The sequence below is a fragment of the Anoplopoma fimbria genome, chromosome 10, assembly GCF_027596085.1.
Source record: "Anoplopoma fimbria isolate UVic2021 breed Golden Eagle Sablefish chromosome 10, Afim_UVic_2022, whole genome shotgun sequence".
In the NCBI taxonomy this organism is placed as follows: Eukaryota; Metazoa; Chordata; class Actinopteri; order Perciformes; family Anoplopomatidae; genus Anoplopoma; species Anoplopoma fimbria.
Genome location: NC_072458.1, coordinates 18,517,042 through 18,541,154, shown reverse-complemented (window position 1 = coordinate 18,541,154; position 24,113 = coordinate 18,517,042). Strand labels below are relative to the sequence as shown.

The 24,113-nt window shown below is 42.6% G+C and overlaps 1 protein-coding gene across 3 annotated transcripts in view; it reads left to right on the top strand.

Moving 5' to 3' along the window:
• Positions 1-21,456, top strand: part of LOC129097111 (growth factor receptor-bound protein 10-like) — a 38,253-nt gene extending 16,797 nt beyond the window's left edge. The window contains exons 1-13 of one of the 3 annotated variants that reach the window (XM_054605845.1): positions 7,217-7,278; positions 8,742-8,898; positions 12,112-12,227; positions 14,158-14,232; positions 14,778-14,915; positions 15,166-15,276; positions 17,002-17,100; positions 17,751-17,828; positions 18,712-18,828; positions 19,387-19,453; positions 20,052-20,139; positions 20,467-20,560; positions 21,259-21,456. In XM_054605845.1, coding sequence (XP_054461820.1) covers positions 7,234-7,278; positions 8,742-8,898; positions 12,112-12,227; positions 14,158-14,232; positions 14,778-14,915; positions 15,166-15,276; positions 17,002-17,100; positions 17,751-17,828; positions 18,712-18,828; positions 19,387-19,453; positions 20,052-20,139; positions 20,467-20,560; positions 21,259-21,405 — 1,332 coding nt within the window. In that variant the 5' untranslated portion in view covers positions 7,217-7,233 and the 3' untranslated portion in view covers positions 21,406-21,456. Of the gene's footprint in view, positions 1-7,216; positions 7,279-8,498; positions 8,573-8,741; positions 8,899-12,111; positions 12,228-14,157; positions 14,233-14,777; positions 14,916-15,165; positions 15,277-17,001; positions 17,101-17,750; positions 17,829-18,711; positions 18,829-19,386; positions 19,454-20,051; positions 20,140-20,466; positions 20,561-21,258 lie in introns of those variants that run through there. The other 2 variants (XM_054605846.1, XM_054605844.1) reach the window with 2 other exon arrangements.
• Positions 21,457-24,113: the final 2,657 nt, after the last annotated feature.

The following is a 24,113-nucleotide window of genomic DNA, read 5'->3' as shown; positions in this document are numbered from 1 at the left end:
ACATTGATGGGTAACTTCTGTATTTTTCAAACTTCACCCTATTTTCCCATGTTTTTGTGTCTAACTGGCTAATAGGAACAACATTTTTTGAAATAGATCCAGTATTGAGTGAAAATCCTGCAGACGGCAGCCGTTAATCGGGGCTATTTGGTGCTGTAATTTACGCCCAGTAAAAGTGCTTGTTATTGTCACTGACAGGCTCTGATTGTAATTAGAAGGGTCTTGACAACATTATCGAAAGAGTGTTGCTCAAGGAGAAGTCTCGTTCTGAAATTTGGCGAGGTGACATGTTGCCTCATGACATTGGTGGAAATATGACCACCAGCTTGTCAGTTTTTTTGTGTTGGAATACAGAAAGCAACATTTAATGCTTAAAATGCTACATGGAAAAACTTTAGTAGCAACGTCAGTCCAGTTATAAATATCCGCAACTTTTGAACGGTTTGCCTTTTGAATTTACAGACACTAACGGTTCCCAGACGATGTATCTTAATGTCCTTGGTGATCTCCTGACTTTTCATTCCATCATCAGTGTCCAACCTGCCAAACTAATAACATCAACCTCATCTCTACATTGTGTTTTCTGCTAATAAGTATAGTAGCGCATGATAACTAGCAAGATAACTATAACTAAAGTGCGGATAAGTGCTGTCCTCCACTAAAGAAGTTCTTGATCAGATCTGTCGATTAAATCAACTAATCGAATAAAACTGAGTTTCTCCACAAAGAATCACACAAAAGCACCAATTTAAATCCGTTCTCTACCAGAGATGTGCACATAATTTTCTTTTAAATAAGTTATTCAGCATGTAAAAAAACATGCATGTATACAGCATGTAAGACTTTTGGTCTTGTTTAGCAATGTTATGATTGTGTAAAATCTTCCTTTAAATGGTCTCCTTTGGTGGATGCGTGTGAAACCTTCATGTATTTTAATCCTCTCTAATGCAACGGCTAGTCTTCGGCTGATTGAATGAAACCTTCGCTGATCAAATCACTAAAGTTCAGCAAGACGAGCGTCACGCTGGCCAGACTTGCGTGCATCTGTTGGCGTGTGATGGTATGTTATGTCATATGCAAGCTGAAAGAAAGGATCTAGGATACTGAGAGGTTGTGAGGGTGTTATCGTACCTGTAGGCGTGGATGGGTGCGGGTCAGTTTAGTTGTGTTGAAGGCCACTGAGGATGGCTTACACAACAATGCAGACGAGACTGTCGGGCGTGCCCTGCGTTGGTCTACGGACATAGCTGCATTGTATTTGCATTGGCTTGGTTTTTATCGTAGGATCTCTCTCCCTCCAGCTGCAGAGTTGGAATCTGAGCATTCTTCACTAAGCTTCAGTCTTCTCTCAAAGGGACACACATCTTATAAAACCCTGTGTGTGCGTGACATGACAGCTTTATGGCCTGCATTGTGTTTGACAGTCAAAAAGGGTTTGTCACGAACACGCTACAGGTAACGGGTAACATGACGCCGGATATCCATCGGATGTTGGAAACACACTTAGAGGAAAACTCTTAAACTCTTTACGTGGTGTCTAGTAGCTGCTAACAAAGCTTATTCAGTAGTCTGATTGTAGACAATGCTGAACGCCGTTTCCCACGCAAGTTGTGGCAGTATTACACCACACGGTTCAGTCATGTTACCCCAGGCTTTCACAAGGCTTTAGTCAGATCCTGTCTGTCATCACAGGGTGCATGGGTTTGCTTTGGCATCATGGCGGCGGCTGTAACGCAACTCCTGCTTTTATTTGTGGCCAGAGACGCGGCATTAGGAACATCAGGGACGGCGGGGAGGCCGAGCGGTTCAAGAGTTCATCATTCAAGCAAAGAACTCGGGTTCAAGCCCCCTGTGCTGGCATGTATCCATCCTGCTGAAGTAGCTTTCGAGCAAGACACTGAACGTCTCCCAGCTTCCAGGGTTCAGTGCTCAGAAAATCACCCTGACCTCTGACCTCCCTGTGGAAAAAAAAAGGGCAAGAGAAAAGACGGTTTTAATGGGGAAAAAATGGATGTGAAAGAGTCGGTTTCTCATGGTTTGTTATTCATTGTGTGGTCTGATTATTGAAATATTTAGTGCTTGCGAAATTAAAAAGAATTGGCAGTGTCATGGATTGGGCGTTTTTATACTTTTTTAAGCCTTGCCAGCAGTGTCTAGGGATGCACCGCTTTGATCCATGACATTTTGCAAATACATTCACATACTTTCCCTCCAGCGCCACCAAATCATTTAGCGAAATGTCTCAACAACTATTGGACGGGTTGCCATTAAATTCTGTGCAGATGTTAATGGATACCACATTTTGGAGCCTTTTCATCTAGCACCATCATCAGGTCAAAATTTGTACTCTGATCTTGACCAAAACATTTGCATAACTAATTACATTTCTATCAGCTTCAGCTGTAAATGATGGAGAACATGGCAAAGATTACAACTGCTACACATGAACATTACATAACATTGTGCTTGTGAGCATGTTGGCATACTGGTGTTACTGGTGTGCATTTACCTCAAAGCACCTCTGTGTCTTACAGTAAGTATAGCATTACAGAGCTGCTAGCATGGCTGTAGACTCTCAGAATATTTCAAATCTAACCCATATCTGGAGTTAATGTTGTGATGGAATCGTCAAAATGTCTTTTTTCTGTCCTCCTTGATTGAAATGACTCAATGTTTTTATAATAATTAAGCTTTGTTGTTGTTGAGCCATTATGAGACACAACTTTTTTTGTGTCTATAATATACTGGTCCTATTATACTATTAAATACTGTATAATTAATTTATGGATACAGTTATATATGCTGAAGCCGTGTCATGAAAAGTAATTCGAGTCAAACACTCTGTTTAGGACTCATACCTCCCCCTGTGGTCTGTGGTCAGCTGATGAACTTCTGCACGCAATGGTCTGCTGACCCACTGCAATCAGATCAGGTGCATGTACACGTGTGTGTGTGTTGGTGTGTGTGTGTGTGTGTTAGTGTGTGTGTGTTTGTGTTATGAAGACTTACAGGACTTCTGAGTTTGTGCCATAGAGTAATGTTTTACACGTTATGGCAATGTGATGACGCAACTTTGCAATTTTGCAGCAATCATACGCTTCTTTGACACACACACGCACACAAGCACACAAACACACAAACATACGCAACCAGATAATGATGAGAGATGATTGTTTAAGGGACCACAGTTGTTACAATATCCAGATGAACTCTTGTTTGAGGTCATTTCTACCAGTTAAGGCGCCAGGGATTGCATTTGATTTCAGCACTGATGAAACCATTTTCTGACTTTATTTTTTGGAAAAGATTTGATTTTTATTCCTGGAGAGGGAGTTTACAAACCTCACATGTTTCTTGGAATTTTAACAAATAAGATCAATGATGTCCTGTACAATAATCATCTATTGTTTCACCAGTTTTTTTAAATTTTATTTTGATATCTGCCAGGTCAAAATGGGGTTTTTATTTTGTTTTATTGGATCAATTTCACCAACACTCACGTAGTAGACGTCTATCAGTCAGTAGAAGCTTTCTGTCTGACTTTGTATGTTTGTGTGTGTGAGTGAGTGTGTGTGTGTGTGTGTGTGTGACAGTGTCGTGTCAGTGTTGGGTCGTGGGGAGGTGGGGAGGTGAGCCACTCAGTCAGGCTTTGTGGTGGCGCTCCAGTGAGGTGAAATTGAGTTTGGCCTGTCTGCAGAGCTAATCAGCTATGTCTGGCCTGAAACCCGACCACTCACAGACATGAAAGACAGCTGACAGTGTAACAGACCAGAGAGGGAAGTCACAACCAACTAGCATTCAGATCCTGACATTAGTAGAAGCCTCCACCAGACAGACAGCTATCATACGGAGGTTTGTAGCTGCTGGTCACTTCACTAGATTTTCATTTTGCTGTGGAACAATACAATTTGAAACTTTAAGTTAAACTAATGCCACAAACTGAACATCTTTAGATTGGTTAATGCATTATTGCACCGGTAGGAGGCCATTAAATACATTTTAAAAATGTATTTCCTATTAAGCAGCCAGCATAGCTAGCATATCACCTTTGAAGAGCGGAACGATAATGCTGCTTTCACATTAGAGGTGTGAATATTCACTGGCCTCTGGATTCGAATATGATTCACAATTGGAATGCACACCAATTCTCTTTGCACCTAAATATAGCGCTTTCTTAGTTCTCTATATTCCTGAAAATGTCATTTTTTTCTTGAATGAATGCAAGCATCAGATAAATCTAAACCTTTTTTTTTAAGTGCTCTCAAAAATATGATTACAGCAGTCTGTATTTTAAAAAAGCTGCATCTTTTCCCCACCTCAGTACATAAACATTACAAAATCGAAAACATGCATCCTTCTGCAGTGCATTACAAGTGTGTAATCGACAATGAAAAAATGTTTTTTCTCATAGCAGCTCCAAACCAGGGATGTGAAGGCCTATGGCATGTTCCACTGCATGAATTAACCTAGCAGACTTTAGTTTGGTAGTTATTTAGTTCTCCTTGCTCGTAGCTCTTCTACTCTTACTTTGTTAAAACACTGCATCTCCTGACAGAGCAACTCGGTTGAATTTCAGCCTGCATGCACATTTTTTTTCAGCCCAACATAGTTGAAACCAGACGATATTGGTAATGAGAGTTACAAGTTATTTTAACTTTGGACGGCAGTGGCTTTTACTGCTATTGTATCCGTTATTCTCCACCGTTCATCTAATTTTACCATCCTGTTCTCGTCCACTTAGATGAATTCTCATTTACCGTCTGCTTGTAAATGCATTATTAGAGCCACATTTTCCTTTTCTTAACATCCATGTTTTTTTCTGTTTTTCTTCCAGGTTACAATATTTTCAATTTCTTCTGTCACAATGGTGCAAACAATACTAAAGCATCCCAGAATGTATCAGTTTTACTGGTTTAAAACCTATAATTTATACATTAAAACAAAAACAAAGTGGGCGTTACCACCCCTGCCCCCCTTAGCTCTGACGAAATCAAGATTGCTTTTACAATGAGCGGGTCGTAATACTGTGGAACAGATCTGCTCTGGCTTAAAATAACCAGATCACTTGTGTGTGTGTGTGTGTGTGTGTGTGTGTGTGTGTGGGCCTGTGTTAGCTTGTATGGGTGTGTGCATTTGTTGTGTGTTTGCGTACAGCCTGATAGGTTTAGGGGCCCATAAACCTCTTGGTCAAGTGGGCCTGACCCTGGTGCAGATTATTGTGTTTGACCTCTGACCCCGTATATACTGTGCCTGTGTGTGTATGTCTTTGTTTATAGACATGCAGGTGTCTGTCCGTGACCCTTCAATCCAATATGCCGTGGCTCCAAGCCCGCTTTACACTCGTGTGCGTGTGCGTGTGCGTGTGCGTGTGTTTTAAGTAGCATAGGAGACCAATAACCCTGTTCATGTCCCCCCCTAACATGCCCCTGGTGGAGAGAAAAAAGAGGGATGTGGGGGAGGGTAAAACAGAAAGGGGGAGGACCAAGTTATGGTGAGTTAAATTACATCATGTTCAGATAAAACCTGATGAAAAAAAGACAAAGGATGAGGATTTTAAGGACCTTGCAGATAGAACAGTTGTTTGAAAGTTAAAGAACAAGTACACGTAACACCTAATCGAAACAGAAGAAATTAGAAAGAAAAGGGAGATTAAACAGAAGGAAAGTGAGCTTGTTATCGCTCCTATATGCCCACCTTTTCTTTCTCATGTGCTCATCACATGCATGAACATGCATTATCCTCACACACACACACACATGTACATGTACTCAGTGAGAAGCCAGGGTTATACTGCTATCCAGAAGGCTGCAAAAACTTTAGCTTGAGACGGGAGGAAAAAAGTAGACCAGTAAAGTAAAAAAAAAAAAAAAAAAACCTGCCGGAGCTGGTTGTCATAGTTTACATTTCGTCTTCCTCTTTTGAGAATGTGTGTGTGTGTGTGTGTGTGTGTGTGTGTGTGTGTCTGTGTGTGTCCAGTGTGTGTCTGTGTGTGTGTGTGTGTCTGTGTGTGCGTTGGTCTCATAGTTCTCATGCACACTGTATTAGGGGCCAGCTGGGTTGGCCTGCGCTCCACACATGAGCCTTATTATGACTCAGTATTGCATTACTGACATTCCTCCATAGCTCTTTCTCTATTCCTCTCTCTCTCCAACCTGCCCCTCATTTTCTTTATCTCTCTCTCTCTCTCTCTCTCTCTCTCTCTCTCTCTCTCTCTCTCTCTCTCTCTCTCTCTCTCTCTCTCGGTTGTGCAGATTTGCTGAGCAACCAACCCCCCAATTGCCCTCCTCCCTGCATACCCCTCCCTTGACCCCCTCAGTAAAGCCCAAACGCCCGACACGTGATCCCCTACCGCTTCAGATAGGATCACCCCACCGTTTTCTTTCCGACTGCCTCCTTTTGCAGACCTTCGAAGCCGTCAGTGTGCGTTACACATGTTGCTCTGGTCCTAACACTCGCGCATAGTATTTCACATACAGCCGAGGAGGAGGAGGAGGAGGAGGAGGAGGAGGAGGAGGAGGAGGAGGAGGAGGAGGAGGAGGATAAGAGGGAGGGGGTAGAAATTAAATCCGTCGGGTGCCTCAGATGAAATGTCAGTGGATGCATAAGAATAAGGGATGTGTTCGTGTGAGTGTTCAGTGATTGGCTTAGTAGTTTGAGCTTGTTTCCCTCTATCCATGTGCATGTGTGTGCGGGGGGGGGGGGGTTGTGGCAGAGAGAGACTGTTACTTTTGGTGCGGCGCCATTGGTAAAAGGAGCTGACGCGATCTTTTTGTTTTGGGAAGGGATGAGGGGATTTGAACGCAGCCCTGAAGATAAGAGTGTAGAGTACGTGACAGGTAGCAGCTCACCGTTTTAAAAAATCCCACACTGGGTTAATCCAGTGTGAGGAAAAGGGGGAGGAGGGAGGGAGGGAGGGAGGAGAGGAGCGGTGGCTCATACCACTCCTCGCAGCTCAGCCTTTATGCTGCCCAGCACGAGAAGAAGGGGCAGGCTGTCTCTCTCTCTGTCTCTCTCTCTCTCTCTCTCTCTCTCTCTCTCTCTCTCTCTCGTCCTTCTTCTGTCACTTCCTCCCTCCTCCCCCTTCTTCCCTCTTACCTCTCCTGCATTCTCCTTGCAAATCTGTCCCTCCCTCCGTCCCTCTCTTCCTGACTTCCTTCCCTCCTCCTCCTCCTCCTCCTCCCTCCCTCCCTCCCTCTGTCTCTCTGTGTCACTGGAGAGCGTCTCAGTGTGAAAATGCCATCCTGCTCTCCAGACTGTTGCCTCTTTCAGGCTGTGGAGGTAAGAGACTCGTGTGCACGTTCCTGTCGTTTCTGGATGTCCGTCGGCAGCTGTGTGTGTGTGTGTGCGTGCGTGTGCACGTGTGGTCAGTTTGCAGGGATGAGGACCTTTTTTTTTTCCTCTCAGTTTTTTTGGGTGAAACTTTTGTCAAACAAAACTCCTGCGTCATGAAATCACTTTTTTTTCTTATGGGGGCGTGTGGGAAGAGAGGAGGGAGTCTTGTGGCTTTGCAGAGGCAGAGAGCGCTGTGACGTTGTTTCTCATTGCATTCGGAGTCTCTCATTGCATTCGGAGTCTCTCTTTGCGGCGCCTTGCTGGTGCTTTCAGTCATTTCTAGGCCACCGTTGCTGCCGTTTTTCTGTGTTTTGTAGGTTTCCACTTTGCAGTGCCATTGTTCGAGTTAATTTTCCGTACCAAACCCCCTCCCCAAGCCCTCGGGCCCTCTCCTATCACCAGCTTTGTGTCTTGTTTCATGTCATTTTTCAACAGTTGTTTGGTTTTGTGTGACGTGCAGGGCAGCAGAATCCCTGCTGTGAACAGAAGATGTTAAGTATGTGGGTGTGTGAGGATACATGCACAAACATACACACACACACACACACACACACACACACACAAGCGATTTCTCTCTGATATCTGGAAGATGATCGGAGTCGTCGTTGTGGTTTGCAGCCACTTTCCCATGTTCGTTTGCTCATGTTACTGTGTGTGTTTGTGTGTTGTTCTGCATGTTGGAGCGAGCTCTCCGTGGCGTGTGTGTGAATCTGCTCGTTCAGTGGTGTGAAGCAGCTGGTCTGTGGTTATCTGTGCAGCATCACACTCAGATAAGACAAAATTACACTGGTTTAAATGTCGCTTTGGGCACTTGGTTGAAATAGTTCAAAATGGCGCAACAATGGCTTTTAGCTGTACCCGTCTGCTGCTCCCAGCGGTGACATTTTAAAGGACAAAATACAACACAAGTATAAATACCAAGTTTTGTTTATCTGTCCAAGTGCAAACTATGTGTTTTTTCTACTATTATGGATTTATTTTCATGTGACAGAAAAACGTTTCATAGTGTTTTTTTGCGCCAGCAGATTGCGTGCGTATTTGTGAACATGCCTATGAGTAAGTTTGGTTGAGCTGTGGACAAAAGGGTTGAACTGAGAGCACAGGGGCCGGCCGACCTTTCCTGGACGTCATCCTTCTTCTTTTTTTTTTTTTTTTTATGCGGTTCTCATGTTGGAGTGATAGAATAATGTGAACAGGACTTTTTTTCAGAGTGGACTTGACAAAGCACCTTGTCATGGAGGTAAATTTAGCCTCTGATCTGTTAATTTCTTCTTTTTTCTCTGCGGATCTAAATCCCCGAAAATGGCTCTGGACGCGCCCCACCTTTCTGAGCGTTATTAGACTTTCTCCAGCCTGACCTTTGCTGCTCTTAATTACATATTCTCATCGTTATCCCGATGTGTTTTCAGATAGTGAAAGTGTGGAGCGAGGATGGGGCCGGTAAAGTGTTGGAGATCCCAGCAGACATGACGGCCAGAGATGTGTGTCAGCTCCTGGTCTACAAGAGCCACTGTGTGGACGACAACTCCTGGACACTGGTGGAGCACCACCCCATCCTTGGCCTCGGTAAGGATGTGTGTGTATATATACAGTATGCATGGTGAGTGTGTGTGGACCCAGGTGTAGATTTGGCACACTAGTATCTGTATGCATGCTTCTTTTGGCAGGAATGGACATTGATTCTACTTTGTGCATCTCTATATCTGCATTGGTGATATGCAATGATGTAGCTGTGTATGAAAAGGTGATTGAACAACAGTTTGATTTCAGTAAAGCAAACCAACACTAATTTGAGCCAACATTGGTTACATTATCGGTGATATTTTCCAAAAGGAGCGTTCACTTTTTCTCTTTTTCTGCTAAAGGCAGTGTCTTTCTAAGTAGCAAACTTTGAAAATGTAAATCAGACATGAGAGAAGTGCATAAAAGCCAATCTGAAAGTGAAAAGACCGATAAAAGTAATTATGGAGGCTTGACTTTCCACTACATTCCTGTTTGTTTGTCTGCAGTGGGTTTTTAAGAGAATATGTCTTTTCTGCCTGTGTTTTTTCAGTTTTGTATATACGAGTGTGTGTGTGTGTATGTGTCTAAACCCCTTTTGTGTGTCACTGCATGGTTTTAGGGGTTACTCTCTTGTGTGTACCCTCAGTGTGTATGTTCACTTGAGCATGGCACGAGTGCTTGTATGCCTTCTATACGGCTCGGGGAGGGAGGTGTGGTGGTCGTAGGATTAAACATTTTCCATGTTCTGCTCGCATGCCTGTTCCCTCCCAATAATATGCTCGGGGAGGGGGGGGGAGAGGAAGCAGAAAACACAAGACTCATGCTTTGCTTCCCCACTTTTGCTGTGTCTATGTTTGAAGCTTTATTTATTTCTTTATTCTCTGGGTCTGTCTTTGTGTCTTCGGTGAGGCTTTCCTACTCTCGAGTCGTATTTTTAGAGTCAAAGGATCGCTTTGTGCTTTGCTGCTTGATCTGCGTTTCTGGAAAAAAGTGCACTGGAGAGATGGAATGTGAGGTGAGGAGAGAGAGAGAGAGAGAGAGCGAGAGAGAAAAAGAGAGAGCGATGAAGGGAGAGAGAATAAGAGACAGAGAGAGAGGGAGAGGCTGAGTGTGTGTGTGCGGGGGGGGGGGGGGGGGGCTGGACTGGAAGCGTCATACCAGAGATGCAAAGAACCAATCACGCCTCTCCGTTGGACGAGCCCCTAGCCTTTCTAGCCAATCAATCTCTCCTTAAACCTCCACAGGAAATTCCGCTGCTTGCAGCCAGCGCACACACACACACACACAAACACACACACACACACACACACACACACACACACACACACACACACACACACACACACACATACACACACATATACTAGTCTCTCCAAAAGATCTCAGACATTTCCATCCCTAAACTGCAGCCAGAATACATTATTAACAAGATAAGTGTCTAAAGTTTGACCAAAATATATGAATGAGTGTGTCTGTGTGTTCCTGTGTGTGTGTGTGTGTGTGTGTGTGTGTGTGTGTGTGTGTGTGTGTGTGTGTGTGTGTGTGTCTGTGTGTGTGTGTGTGTGTGTGTGTGTGTGTGGGTCCGTGCAGATCTAGAACATCCTGTCACTATCTATTTCTCAGCGGCCTCACTGTGAGATCATATGCCCTCAACTTCAAGAAAGAGGAGAACACACACACACACACACACACACACACACACACACACACACACACACACACACACACACACACACATAGAGAAAGTAATTGTGCCTCTGTGGTGCACAGTGAGCAGGTTAGGCCTGTGTGAGCTCTTAATGTGTGGTTGTGTGTTTGTCAGTGGCTTGTACTTTGCTTATGGCTTCGCTGCTCTCAGCAATCAGCCTAAATACATGACATCATCTTCCTGCAATGCCCTCACCACCTCCTCCTCCTCCTCCTCCTCCTCCCTTCCTCTCCATCTCACTCCTCTCCACCTTCACCTCCTCCCTCCCCGCCTCACACTGCTTCTTCTTTTCATTGCCCCTCCTCATTTAACCTCTTACTCCCTCGCTCGTCTCCTAGTAACAGGCGAGTTTTTTTTTTTCTTGCTGTGTCATTGTATGCAATAACAATATAACCCGTGATGTGTTTGTGCCTATTTTCAATTATCATAAGACATGAAGTTTATAGCGAGCACTGTTAACTATGTCTTTAAAATGAGTTCACATCAGAGAGATTTATGGGACTAAGAAAAGGTGGTAAACTGTATTTCCTCTATGTAGAAAAGACTCATTCTTTCCAGTTTAGACCATCTTCTATTTAAAACAAAAGTACTAGATAAAGTGAAAGAAACTGATTTTCAATTGTTCTCGCACATCAAAAGGTTGTTGTGTTTCCTGCTGCTAGAGGACACTGTTCAAAACTGTTTACAGTAAACAAGGTCCTCTGGTGACAAGGACATCTCAGAATATGCTTTCAATGTTAAAAAGAGATGAGAAACATGAAGAGAGAGACAGGAAATGAATGCAAAAGAGCTGCTTGTTATGCTGCAGATCAACCCTAAAAGAAGGGAAGAACTATGAACAGTGAAACTATGTAAATTACATCCTCTTTTTTTAAATAATATAATAATCTTTATTTATATAGCACACTGCATACAGACTGTGTAGCTCAAAGTGCTGCACATTTGAAAAAAATTAAATAATATAAATAAAAACAGAAAATTCACATTTTTAGTAGAATATAGATGAATAAAGACTGGAAAACATTTGAAAATGACAAATATTTAAATAAATGAAAAAAATGTGCGGACATAAAATTTATAGACAGCAAAAAGAAAGGCTTGGCGAAATAGATTTGTTTTCAAATGATGCTTAAAAATGTCAACTGAGGATGGCTCTCTAATGTTTTGGGGTAGGTTGTTCCACAGTTTGGGAGCAAAACAAAAAAAAAAAGCTGCATCTCCAATTCTCTTTTTTGAGGGGTTTTAGGAGCTAGAAACCCAGCATTGGAGGATCTTAGGGTTCGTGCAGGAACATAGACCAACATGGAGTCTATGATGTAGTCTAGTCCTAAACCATTGAGAGGTTTGTAGACGAGTAAAAGGACTTTAAAATCAATTCTGGATTCACTAAAGGCAGCCAGTGCTGGAGTGATGTGTTCTCTCTTTTCTGTTTTAGTTCGCAGTCTGGCAGCAGAGTTTTGGATATTGAATGAATGTACACTGATTTAAAATCTGCCTCCAGTTACATTCCAGAGGACAACACATCCCAGTTGAGGTGACTAACACTGTCCGTCTGTGTCCTCGTACAGAGAGATGTCTGGAGGACCACGAGCTGGTGGTTCAGGTTCAAGCCTCCATGAGCAGCGACAGTAAATTCCTCTTCAGGAAGAACTATGCCAAATATGAATTCTTCAGGAACCCCCTGGTGAGTCTCTTGCATCCCTAAATCATTCATTTCCAGTTCTGTCCTTGGATAAAAAACATCTTAGTCAACTAACCATGATATGATTTTGTCGACCAAAAAACTTTAAACTGTAAAACTGAATTTGTCCACAAAGAATCATGCAGAAGAAAAGCACCACTTTTAATATGTTGTTTTACCAGAGATTTGCTCAGTAGTTTTGTGGAAATTAGTTAAGCGTGAAAAACGCATGAAGAAAGATTCATAAAATAAATGATCTCAGTAGACCAAAACGACCAATTAGTTGGCTAATCCACCAAGACGGGGCTTCATGTTTGCACGCATCCACACGCACACACACACACAGATTGGGTTCAGACTATTTTTACGCCTGGATATTTTTGGATTGGAGCTGAAGATAGCTGCTGACATACAAAACCTTTACATTTTGTTGCTTTTAGCCAGAAATGACAAAAATGACCCAGTGTTTTCTTTCAACGTGGGCTGGTATACCTTCCTTCATTACCCTCAAAAGATGAGTCTACATCGTTGCTAGCATCTCTTTGAGGCTCTGTTTAGTAAAACCAGATTAAGATCATTTTTTTTGCCCCCACAGTCCCTGAAGTAACTTTGAACCCAATTTCCTCAAGCTACATATCTTCTAAACATCCTGAAACTAAAATGGCTTTTTTCAAACGCACAAATCAGCAGAAAATTACTTTGTTCGAGACCTTTCTCTGTCTCAGCAACACACTTGGATTTCGCCATTGCAGCACTTTGTTTTATTTTGTATATATAATCCTGGAGGTCAAGAACACAGAAAAGAGGGATCCCAGGAAGAAGAATGCTGATCGTCTCATGCCTTCAGTGGGTCTTTACCCAAACAGAGGCTGAAATAGGACGCTCACAATCTCAATCCTAACATGCTGATGTTTAGTGGGAGCATGATGTTTACCGTGTACCACCATCTGTGTATGGTGTGTTAGCATGCTAACATTTGGCAATTAGCACAAAACAGTAATGAAGGTATTTGAAAAACAAAAAGTCTCAGAGAGAAACATGAATTTTTGTACTAAATTTCATGGCACTAGTTACCGGCATCTAAGAACCACATCAGTATGGCTGAAATCAACTCATCAACTCTTTTGTTCAGTAAAGCTCCGTCCTTTATTTGTGTCGTACACTGCCCAATTTTACAATTAAATCAATACAATGCATCCCTTATCCCAAATCAGTCTAACTTTATCCACAATGCTTTCTTTGTGTCGTCTCCGCGTGCATTCATGTTTGGTGATGTCGAAGCTGAAGCTCAATCTACTTCTGCACTCGTTCAAAGTCTGTTTGGATAACAGCGCCGAGCTAACATATGAAAATGTAAAAGCTGTCCATCACTCTAAAGGACACAGAGTTGCTTCTGACAGCCGGCGAGTCAGCACTGGCCGTTTCATTTTTGCGTGGCATCCTTTGCAGATGTCGTCTCAGCATGGGGCTCTGCTGTTGCGTGCTCGGCGGGTGTACAGTGACATTATTGCCGTGGTGATTTAGGTGAGTGTCAGAGCCAGCAGGTGACCTCAGCTCTGTGGTAATGAGCACAGTAAAACACCAGAGTGCTGTCCGCGGCCTGTCAATCACGCTAAGAGTAGCGCTGCTGGCTAAAGGGGATTACATCAGCGGGTGAGATCATACTGCATCTACTCCCAGGCTGGAGTGCCCTCTCTCTCTCTCCCTTTATCTACCTCTCTCGCCCCCACCACTTTGTCTTTGAGTCCCTGTGCTCATCAGACACACTCACACACACACAGAGAAAGAAAGACGTATTCTGCATAGAGAAACACTACCCCACTCTGAGCTTGCATATGCACTAAGTGGTTTCTAGTGCCTCTCTCTCTCTCTCTCTCTCTCTCTTTTCTTTCTCTCTCACTCAATGTCAGCCTCTGTGTGTTTTTCCATCCAGAACTTTTTTCCAGAGCAGATGGTGGCTTGGTGTCAAGAGTCCGATGGCTCAATCCCTCAGTCACAGCTCTTACAGGTAAGGAGATGACTCAGTGGAGGGACACATGAGTCTTGAATAGCACCCATGTAAGGACTTGATTCATTACATAACGCTTAACTTAAACTCAAAATTAATCCTCAATCTAATTATAATCCTAAAGCTAAATCCTTACTCTAAAGTAGCAAGAGTGAAAGCAGGAAAACTGTCTCACTAAAGTGAATTCTTGGACATCTGGTATTCAGAAATATGCACACACACACACACACACACACACACACACACACACACACACACACACACACACACACACACACACACACACACACACACACACACACACACACACACACACACACAGTTCCTGAAATCTGCTAATTGCATTCCCCCAATGTCGCTACTGCCAGATTTTTAGGGAATAAAGACAAAAACCTGCCTCAATATTCCACTGCGATCTCTAAACACTAATCATGTCAGAACATCCAGTTTCCAGAATGAAACACAAACATTTATGTTATGTACATTCAGTTCTCCTGCAGCACTGTTCCCAATGGACGCTGTTTGTGTGTTTTTTTTCTTTGCAGAACTTTCTGAACTCCAGCAGCTGTCCAGAGATCCAGGGCTATCTGCATGTGAAGGAGCCCGGACGCAGGTCCTGGAAGAAACTCTACATGTTCCTGCGACGCTCCGGGCTCTACTACTCTACTAAGGGAACATCCAAGGTGATGAATTACTGCCACCAGCTTATGAGGAGTTTACTTTTCAGGATTGACAAACTTTTGGTGTCAACTAGTTGAGTTTTATGTGTTAAAAGAGAAAACCTCAACTTCTTGTTTTTTTTATTAAACAAAACCTCATCTTTATTTTAATTTGTTTAAGCACAATTAACAAAAACAGTTTAAAGCAGTCTATAATTATTTTTTTATGTTATTGCTGACATCACTTTCCGTTTGCCTCCCCACAACTAAACAGGAGCCCCGACACCTGCAGCTGCTGTCGGATCTGGAGGACAGTAACATCCTCACCATCATCGCAGGCAGAAAACTCCACAACGCTCCGACAGATTATCAGTTCTGCATCAAGGTAACACACAAGAAACCTGAGCAACTCATTTAACCCATTGCTGGATGTTATATTTATACTTTTTCCAGTAAAACATTACCAAGCAATTTTAAATAGATTGTTTATTTTAGTGAATCGAGATTCTCTCAAACCCAATAAAAGAAGAGAAACCATGTACCATGTAGTGTGATTCTCAAATGGCCGTACTGCAGTGGGTTCTTGAGATTTAATTTAAGAAATATCAGGATGCATATTTCCTAAAATAATGATACAACAATAAGTTCATAAATAAAAAAAATGCAATTTATAGTGCAAACGTTGACTAAAATAAACTGCCAAAACAAACCCACGTTCACTATTCTGTTGCGTTGCTCAGGGGGTACTTGGCTGAAAAATGATTTCAACACTGATATTGTCCTCCTATCAGAGGTGTGTGTGTGTGTGTGTGTGTGTGTGTGTGTGTGTGTGTGTGTGTGTGTGTGTGTGTGTGTGTGTGTGTGTGTGTGTGTGTGTGTGTGTGTGTGTGTGTGTGTGTGTGTGTGTGTGTGTGTGTGTGTGTGTGTGTGTGTGTGTGTGTGTGTGTGTGTGTGTGTCAGAGGACATGAGGGTTAAAAGCGCTCAGTGGGGGGTTCGAACACACACGTCCCACTCCAGCAGTAATCGGTGGTGGGTCACCTACTGATCTGGGATAAGCCAGGATGGTACAGGGAATCTGGCCCGCCTAACCCCCGCACCTCTCTCTTATACATACACACACACACACACACACACACACACACACACACACACACACACACACCAGACAACTGGCATGTCAGATGCTGTCAGCGGGGGTGACGGTGCAGGATTGGGTAAGGGATTTTACTCGGCTGCCGGGGGTGGATGCATTGTTGCTATGGTGACATGAATGAATTCATCGGTCGGGGTTTCGTCTAAGGAGCAGTGTGTCTAACGTCCTTGTTACTGATGGAGGGGAAAGGAGAGAGTCTGTGCTCTGATTATGGTATGGTCCTTAGTACAAGGACTTAGATTATGTATATATTGTTTTAAGTATGATGAAATGCTCAAGTGCACAGCATGTGAACAATATGGAGTGTTAGAGGTTTCATCTAGCACCTGAAAAAAATGACAATTTATAGTTTTAGAATTTAGATTAAAAAAACAGGTAATATGAGAATGTTGTCTCATCAAGACATTTTTATTCTTCAGTGCGATTTTAGAAATAATTAAAAGCTGATTTTTCATCACCATTACTCGCACTTGTCTCCATTACAAAAATACTTTTAAATGTTAGATTATGTTAGATAGAGATTTTAACTTGAGGACTGGTCCCTTGTTGTGTTACTGTTATACTCTACTACAGCGCTACTGTTTTGTCTTGTAATATTTCATAATTGTTGCTTATGGCAACAGTGACTATTGTTGGATAACATCACATAAATCTTGCATTAACAGTGATCATAAAATGCAATATTATTGTTCTTATTGTCACCTGCTGTATTATATATGAGATGCATTTGATTGCATATAATGTAACCCTGATCAATAAGAATTGCTTTACTAATCTTTGCAATCACTAAAATACAAACCTTAGTTACAGTCTTGCCCTGCCAGATCACAAGTTTCAGGGTCTCTAACTACCAAAAACTGAAATGCCAGAAACCACAAAAGTGTCCTTTCTTGTTCATGTTCCTGATAAGTATCTCATTGATTCATATCCCACTTTTTCCACTCTTTGGTTCACAGCCCAGCAAAGTGAGGAGTGACTGTAAGGAGCTAAAGATGCTGTGTGCTGAGGACGAACAGAGCAGGACCTGCTGGATGACGGCCTTCCGACTGCTCAAAGTACTTCCTTTACTTTCATATGTTGTTATTGTGGTTAAATCCAAGGCTGTGGGTCTTGTATAACTGTACAGTTCACAGAGGGTTGTCGGACTGCAAACTAGAACCCGAACCTAGTAGTTACTTAAGTTACGAGGAATCTTATTGTATTGATTTGAGTGGTCCCTGTGGACAAAAGTGGCAGTGTTTCCGAGCACCAGAGTCCCTTCAGAAAACCTCTCATTTTACTGCAGCAGGATCTGACAGTCTGCTCCGCTCAGTCCTGGTTCGGGTTCTCTCGTGTTGGCTCCCAGGGGGACCGGCGGAGCAGTGAAAAGCTCTGCTCCTGGCAGGAGGGCTGGCTGCTGCCGGAGGCCAAGCTGGATCCTTAGCTGAAGCAGTTTCTGTGGAATCTGCATGATTTCATTGGACTTTGCGTGGAATCTGACCTGGTGGCACCGATGACAAGCATTAAGAATAACTATGGAAATAGACAGTCTTCTCACTGATGGTCTCGTTTACTTATGTAGATCATATAGAGGCTTCAGTATTATTTGAGACTGTTAAACAACCAGTTAAAAGTTCCTCACAGTAACTTTAATAAGTGCATTCCCCTTCCTAACATGAATTTGGAAACACGAGTTGATGCCGTCTCTTCTCTTGTGTCCTCACAGTTTGGGATTCTACTGTATCAGAGCTACAACGTTCCCCAGCAGAGGAAGTCCAACCTCTCGCCTTTCACTGCACCCGTGGTGAGTATCTGCCCATCCATCCAGGACTGATCCATATTGATCCAATGATTAGCTGATGGGGAATTGGAATAGATTTGTGCCTCGCTCCTTTAAAGAGGAAACACCATGGGTTAGATAAGTTTTCCATTTAATGATTTGTTGCTGAAAGGAATTTTGTACCTAACGATCGTTGCTGCTGTTGACCTTTTGTTAGTCAGTTTAAAATAATGTAGTGCTCTGTAGGGAAATACTACTAGTCCAGATTCAGCTCATTCAAACAAACAGCAGTTTATCATTAAAGTCCCTCCGACACATAACCCCCTTTTATTAAGTTATTTTAAAGAGTGAACGTTTATGTAATCCAGAGACATGTTTGGTTTTGCCCACACAGCAAACCTGCATACTTATATGTTGTTACACTAAGAATAATCACCTCAGGAGCTGTTTTACGTTGGAAAAAACGGGTTTTCTTTAAGTCTGAAATCCAATATCACAAAGGTTTTAAAGTGTGGAGTAAAATAAGTTTATACTGCAACTTGTTAAACATTATTATATTTTTATAAACCATGCAAATTATGACACTTATTCCTTTGAATTAAGCACAGTTGTTTAAATGACTATTTTCAGACCAGAGAACAACTTTAGTAGTTTTTTTTAGAGGAAAATCTAAATAATTTTGAACAGGAAAACCAGAGAACCTGGAGGGTCTTGTGCTTTTTCTCAGAGTGGCATTTGTGGATTGACTGAAGTGGGTCTGTGTGCAGACAGGATTTGTCATGCCCCAGTGAGTGTGTCTGGCTTGTTTGACCTCTGACCCTTGTGCACCCCCCCATCACCACCCCCTCCACCATGCTCCTTGTGTACACCCTCCCCCCACTCCTCACCCTGCCACGTCTCCTAACAGCGGAGTGTATCTGAGAATTCCCTGGTCGCCATGGACTTCTCCGGGCGGACCGGCCGCGTCATCGACAACCCCGTTGAGGCCCAGAGCGCCGCCCTGGAGGAGGGACAGACCTGGAGGGTAAGAAGGGGATGAACAGATTTGAGCTTCAGTTGTTTGATGTGATAAATACAAAGAATAGTTTCTTAAAGTGTTTAAAAATGTCATTTTATCATTCCCCCTCCCTTGGTTTAGTTTGTATCGCAAGTCAGCACTGCCTTTTTCTTACTTTGTTTCTTTGACCTTTATTGTTGTGCAGAAGCCTTTTTCCATTCTGAACTAATTTATCTTCCCCTGCATCACTTTTCCTGGTAAATTGTGCCGCAGCTCCACTTATCTGTTGCTGAGATCACAGCTCTGACGAGGCCAGAGCAGCTGCTCACTCCTTTTTTCATCGTTGTGGACAAGAGCAAATCTTAACAATGTTTTTTTTAGTGTAGCAGAAAGAATCAAACCTCAACAGAGCTCCGCATAAATTCAAATGATCTGTGTTTTGGTTCAAATGACTGTTCCAGCATATTCTAGTATTTCATGAGGGAAAGTCGAGGCTTGAAGCTGGGTGGTTGATTTTAAGGAATTTTGTTTTATATGTTGTTATCTTATTGTAAATGGTGCACATGTGCCCTTTCCTCCACATAGAAACGGAGCCAGCGTATGAATGTCCTGGGCAGTCCCAGCCCCCTGCACCCGTCCTCTCTGAGCACAGGTAATCTGACTTCAAAACACTATCAAATACAGCATTAATTAACAGGAAAGTTTCATACCATTTTCCACCAAAATGAATGCGTATATGCTGATTTTTTTCAACATGGGAAAACTGCTAAAAATAGGCTATAGAGTCCTTTTGTCACAGTGAATCAGTCCTTCTGCTCCATTATCGTGAACGTGATATCTCAGGATTGCCTTGAGGGAAGTTCTACAAATTTATCATAAACGAATAATCTGATTGGATTTTGGAGATCAAAGGTTCCCATTCTCTGAAAATCCTGGGAACGCTTTGAGTGAATTCCTTCACATTTGGCGCTAGCAACAACTTGTACTCATGTTTGCATCACTGCTGATCCAAGCTGGAGCTGATAAATATCCTAGACTATTCTAGAGTCATTTGTCACGGAAATAAATGCAGATTGTAACCTTTCCCACTGAAGACAAAAGCCAGATGTTAGTGGATGTTAGTACTTTATCCAGTGGGAAAATGTTTATTCTGGGTTTTAGTTTGCTTACCCAGGGCTGATAGATATACAGTGATTATGAACTTAACAAAATTCTCAAACACTGAGTGAATGATGTCTTTTTTTTTTTAGTGATCCACAGGACACAGATATGGTTTCATGGTCGCATCATGAGAGAGGAAGCCCACAAAATGATCATTCAACAAGGCCAAGTAGACGGGTAAGAACTGTGGTTTGGTTAGATAAATGTTGCTCATGTAAAATGCAGTAGAAAGCTATTGGAAAAAATAAAGACCTCACCGCTGCCAAGAAAAGCTTAGATCTTAGAGGTTGGTGTCTAAAAACAGCTTTTTGGCATGACAGTCACATTTTAGCTTTTACCCAGTGGATTAAGATAAAGTTCTCCAAGAGTCACAGCTCCCTCAGTTCATGCAGTAGCATATCATCAAACATTTGAAATGTAATATTATAAAACCCATCAAAGTCTTTATATATATATATGTCATGCAGCAGTTTGATCATGTCTCTCTAATGTTCTGTGTGTCAGATTATTCCTGTTGCGGGACAGTCAGAGTAATCCCAAGGCATTCGTGCTCACCTTGTGCCACCACCAGAAGATCAAGCACTTCCAGATCCTACCGGTCAGTCACATCACACAACACAATCACTGCAGGAAATATGTCATGCTCACTTGTAAAACCCTCTGAAATAAGGCACAGAGTGGAAGATCACTGCTTTATTTTTTTACTACAGTAAAATTACCGATTTTTACATTTCATGTTGAAGCTGAATTACTAAACTGTCATAGTAGATCATGGCATCACCAACAGAGAAACATATCTGTCCCTGCAATTTTCAAGCAGGTACACCTAAATGCTCTGAGATACAGCTTAATCTAATAGCATAAAGAAACATATGGTGTGCTACACTGACTTAAAGTCAGCACCAACCATTTTCCAAAGCATATCATTCCTTTTTAAGATTTTAAAAGAAGATTTTCCGTCCTTCCAGGCTGCCATCTGTTTGAATTAATTTTGTTACAGTATATAAATCTACTTAGAAATGGCTTAAAGGGCCAGTTCACCAAAATTAAAAAGGAGGTAAGGTATGCTGCAGAAAGTTTTGACCTGATGATGAAGCTAGATGAAAAGTCAGGGGATAGTTGTTAAGATATTTCAGTCTGTACCAAAGTGATGGACCAAGAAGAAGAAAACGCCAGACTTTTTCCATGTATTTGCTCCATGTGTTTTTTATTCAGTAGCTAATAGACAAGTACACATCTCTTATTGCCGTGTGAGGGCTAACTATCCTCTCTCCTCCCTCCGGCTCCGGTCTAAAGTGTGAGGAGGACGGTCAGGTGTTCTTCAGCCTCGACGACAGCGCCACAAAGTTCACAGATTTGATCCACCTGGTGGAGTTTTACCAGCTCAACAGAGGAGTGCTGCCCTGCAAGCTCAAACACCCCTGCACCGCCGTGGCCTTGTGACACTCCACACCTCCAACCCCTTTTTTTGCACACCTCTCACCCTGAGATCCCCCCCCCCCTCCCCCCAATCCACCACCGCAATGAGGTTGAGGAGCTAGAGAGAGAAAAGTTAAGTCAAGTTTTTGGGGGATGTGAACAACTCGGCAGGAGCCTTTTCTCCGCCTTACCGCTGTTTTGGATGTTTGAATGGGAACCGTTTGGACAGTTCAAGCTTGAAAATTGTGGACCGAGCCGTTGCCCGACTCCTGCGATGTTGTCATGGAGACTTGATTGTTTTTCATTGCCGTTTTGACCCTTGAGAGAGACCATATGTTGTGAAAACACAAGACAACGACAAGGCCTGTTGAGCGGGAGTGCTGCGGGTCCCTCGGATGGATCCCTCCCTCAGAGTACCTCACCCTTCAAACCCCCCCCCCGAACCCTCCCTCATCCTCCAGGTCTGATAAGCTGTGGTGCCCGCCCAACCCTCGCCCTCCTCCGTCGCGAGGTGGGCGAGGAGCACCACCCTCTGACTTCCTCATCGATCATCAGGGATGGATGAGAACCTCTCTGGGTCTTATCAAACCCGATCCAGGAGTTTTTCTCAACCTGTGCAGTCCAGTCTGGATAAGCTGACACTCTGCCCCACCCCCGAGCCCGACACCCGAGCTGACTTGATGCTTCCTCTCTGCCGTGTCCTGTCACACAATCCCCCTGATGCAACCCCCGATCAGGCCTCTCCTCCTCCTCCTCCAACGAAGCTCAGAGAAAATGTCTGGAGAGAAAAAGAGAAGTAGCTGAAGGCATGATAAGCAGAGCAGTGGCGAGGGTTTGCTGAAAAGGACGGAGGAATGTTTATCAGGAAGGCTGAAACAAGCCTCTCTTGTAGAGTTGATTACTTGATGTCATTTTAATGCTGTTTTATTACTGTTGATTCAATGCAGAACTAGTTTTGCACTCCCGGGCGGACAGACGACAGCTGTTCTCTCTAACTAAATGAAGCTGCCTGCTTTCCGTTCGTCCTCCTCCTCCTCCTCCTCCTCCACCACCCTCCTCCTTCTGAGAAGCATGCATGTGAATTTCCACCAGTTCTGATTGGATTACAGTGGCGTGGGAGCAAGGAAAGAGTTAGGGCTGATTATGCGGTGCCTTTCAGGAAGGTTTGGGGACATCTTTGACCACGACCATGCTCTGGTAGAGAACGAATGTGCGTCTGAAGACAATGAGGAAGAGGAGGAAGACTTAAATAGACTCCTTAAAAGTGTGTCCACCCCCAAGCTTCTCCCGTTATTTTTTTTTTTAAAATGAAAGGGTTTAATCTGTTGGTGAATTTGTCTTTGAATGTCATTCTCTTTTCCTAAGTCTGTTCTGAGCTCACCGCTTGCACATTTTAATTATTGATTTGACATTGATGGGTTGGAGCCGTCATGTTCGGATTCTGACCACTGTTCCCTCTCTCCAGAAAAGACAAATCAACAAAAGCACTCCCATAAAGTTTTGTTTTGTTTGTTTGTTTTAATGTGGAATTGATCAAAAGACTTGAAATGTGAACTCAGTTGATTGTGCGTCACTCACACAGTGGACTGAGATTCACTCGCCTTAAGTGAAAATTGTGAGCCTTGTGTATGAAATCGAAGCTATAATATAATGCACATACAGTAACATATTTCAGATTTTCAAGAAGATGGAGTAACATCAATAGTGTCAAAGATGATGTTAAATGGATATTTTAACATTTTTCCAGATATTCTTCTGAACTTTCTTGTGGAGAGTTGGATGGGAAGATCGATACCACTTTTAGCTTAGCATAAAGACTGTAAACAAGGGGAAACGGCTAACCAGGCTCTTTCTAAACGTAACAAATCTACCAGCAACTCTAAAGCTCACTTAATAACACATTATATCTTGTTGAAAACTACAATTTGTGGTGTCACCAGTGTTTATATTCTGAATTATTTCTTGGCTGGGCGACTCCCTAAACTAAGCTAACTAGCTATTGGCTAGTACAGCCGCTTCATATATACAGATCAGACCACAATGGAAAGATGTTTTTTAGATATATGTGACTTGACCCCTCCCTCATTGTTTGAGATATACTAAAGACATGACAGTGGTATCGATCTACTCATCTACATCTTTACAAGAAAGCAATTAAGTTTATTTACCAACATGTCAAACTATTCATTATAAGCAGGTACTGGTAATTCAAACTGGCATTTCTAGGCCTATTTTCTTGTTGGTTGCTGTATTTATCTTATTTTACATCCATATTTACAGCATCAGTGGTGAACATCAGGTTGTGGTGTCAGTCCCTCACAATCACAAAGGAAGGACGCCTTTCTTGACTAGCCATTTGGCAACAATCGAACAAGGAGACACTCATGATAATAGAGGTAGAGGAAGACATTTCCTCGCCAGCAGTAGCCTCAGTAGACCAGAATGCCTTGGAAGGGGCTATACAAGTGTTCAGTAATTACGTTAGAGCTAAAGTTATTCATTGATTCACATAAATTGGCAAATATTTGGATAATCACTAATCTGTTTTTAAGCCTAAATGCAAAACATATATATATATATTGCTTCTCAAATGTGAGCTTTTTCTGTTTTCCCTCATCTTAGATTATGGTAAACTAAATATCTTACGGACTGTGGGTCAGACAAAAGTATTTGAAGACGTCACTTTGGTATCCAGGAAATTGTAATGGTCATTTTTTTTTTAATTGACATTT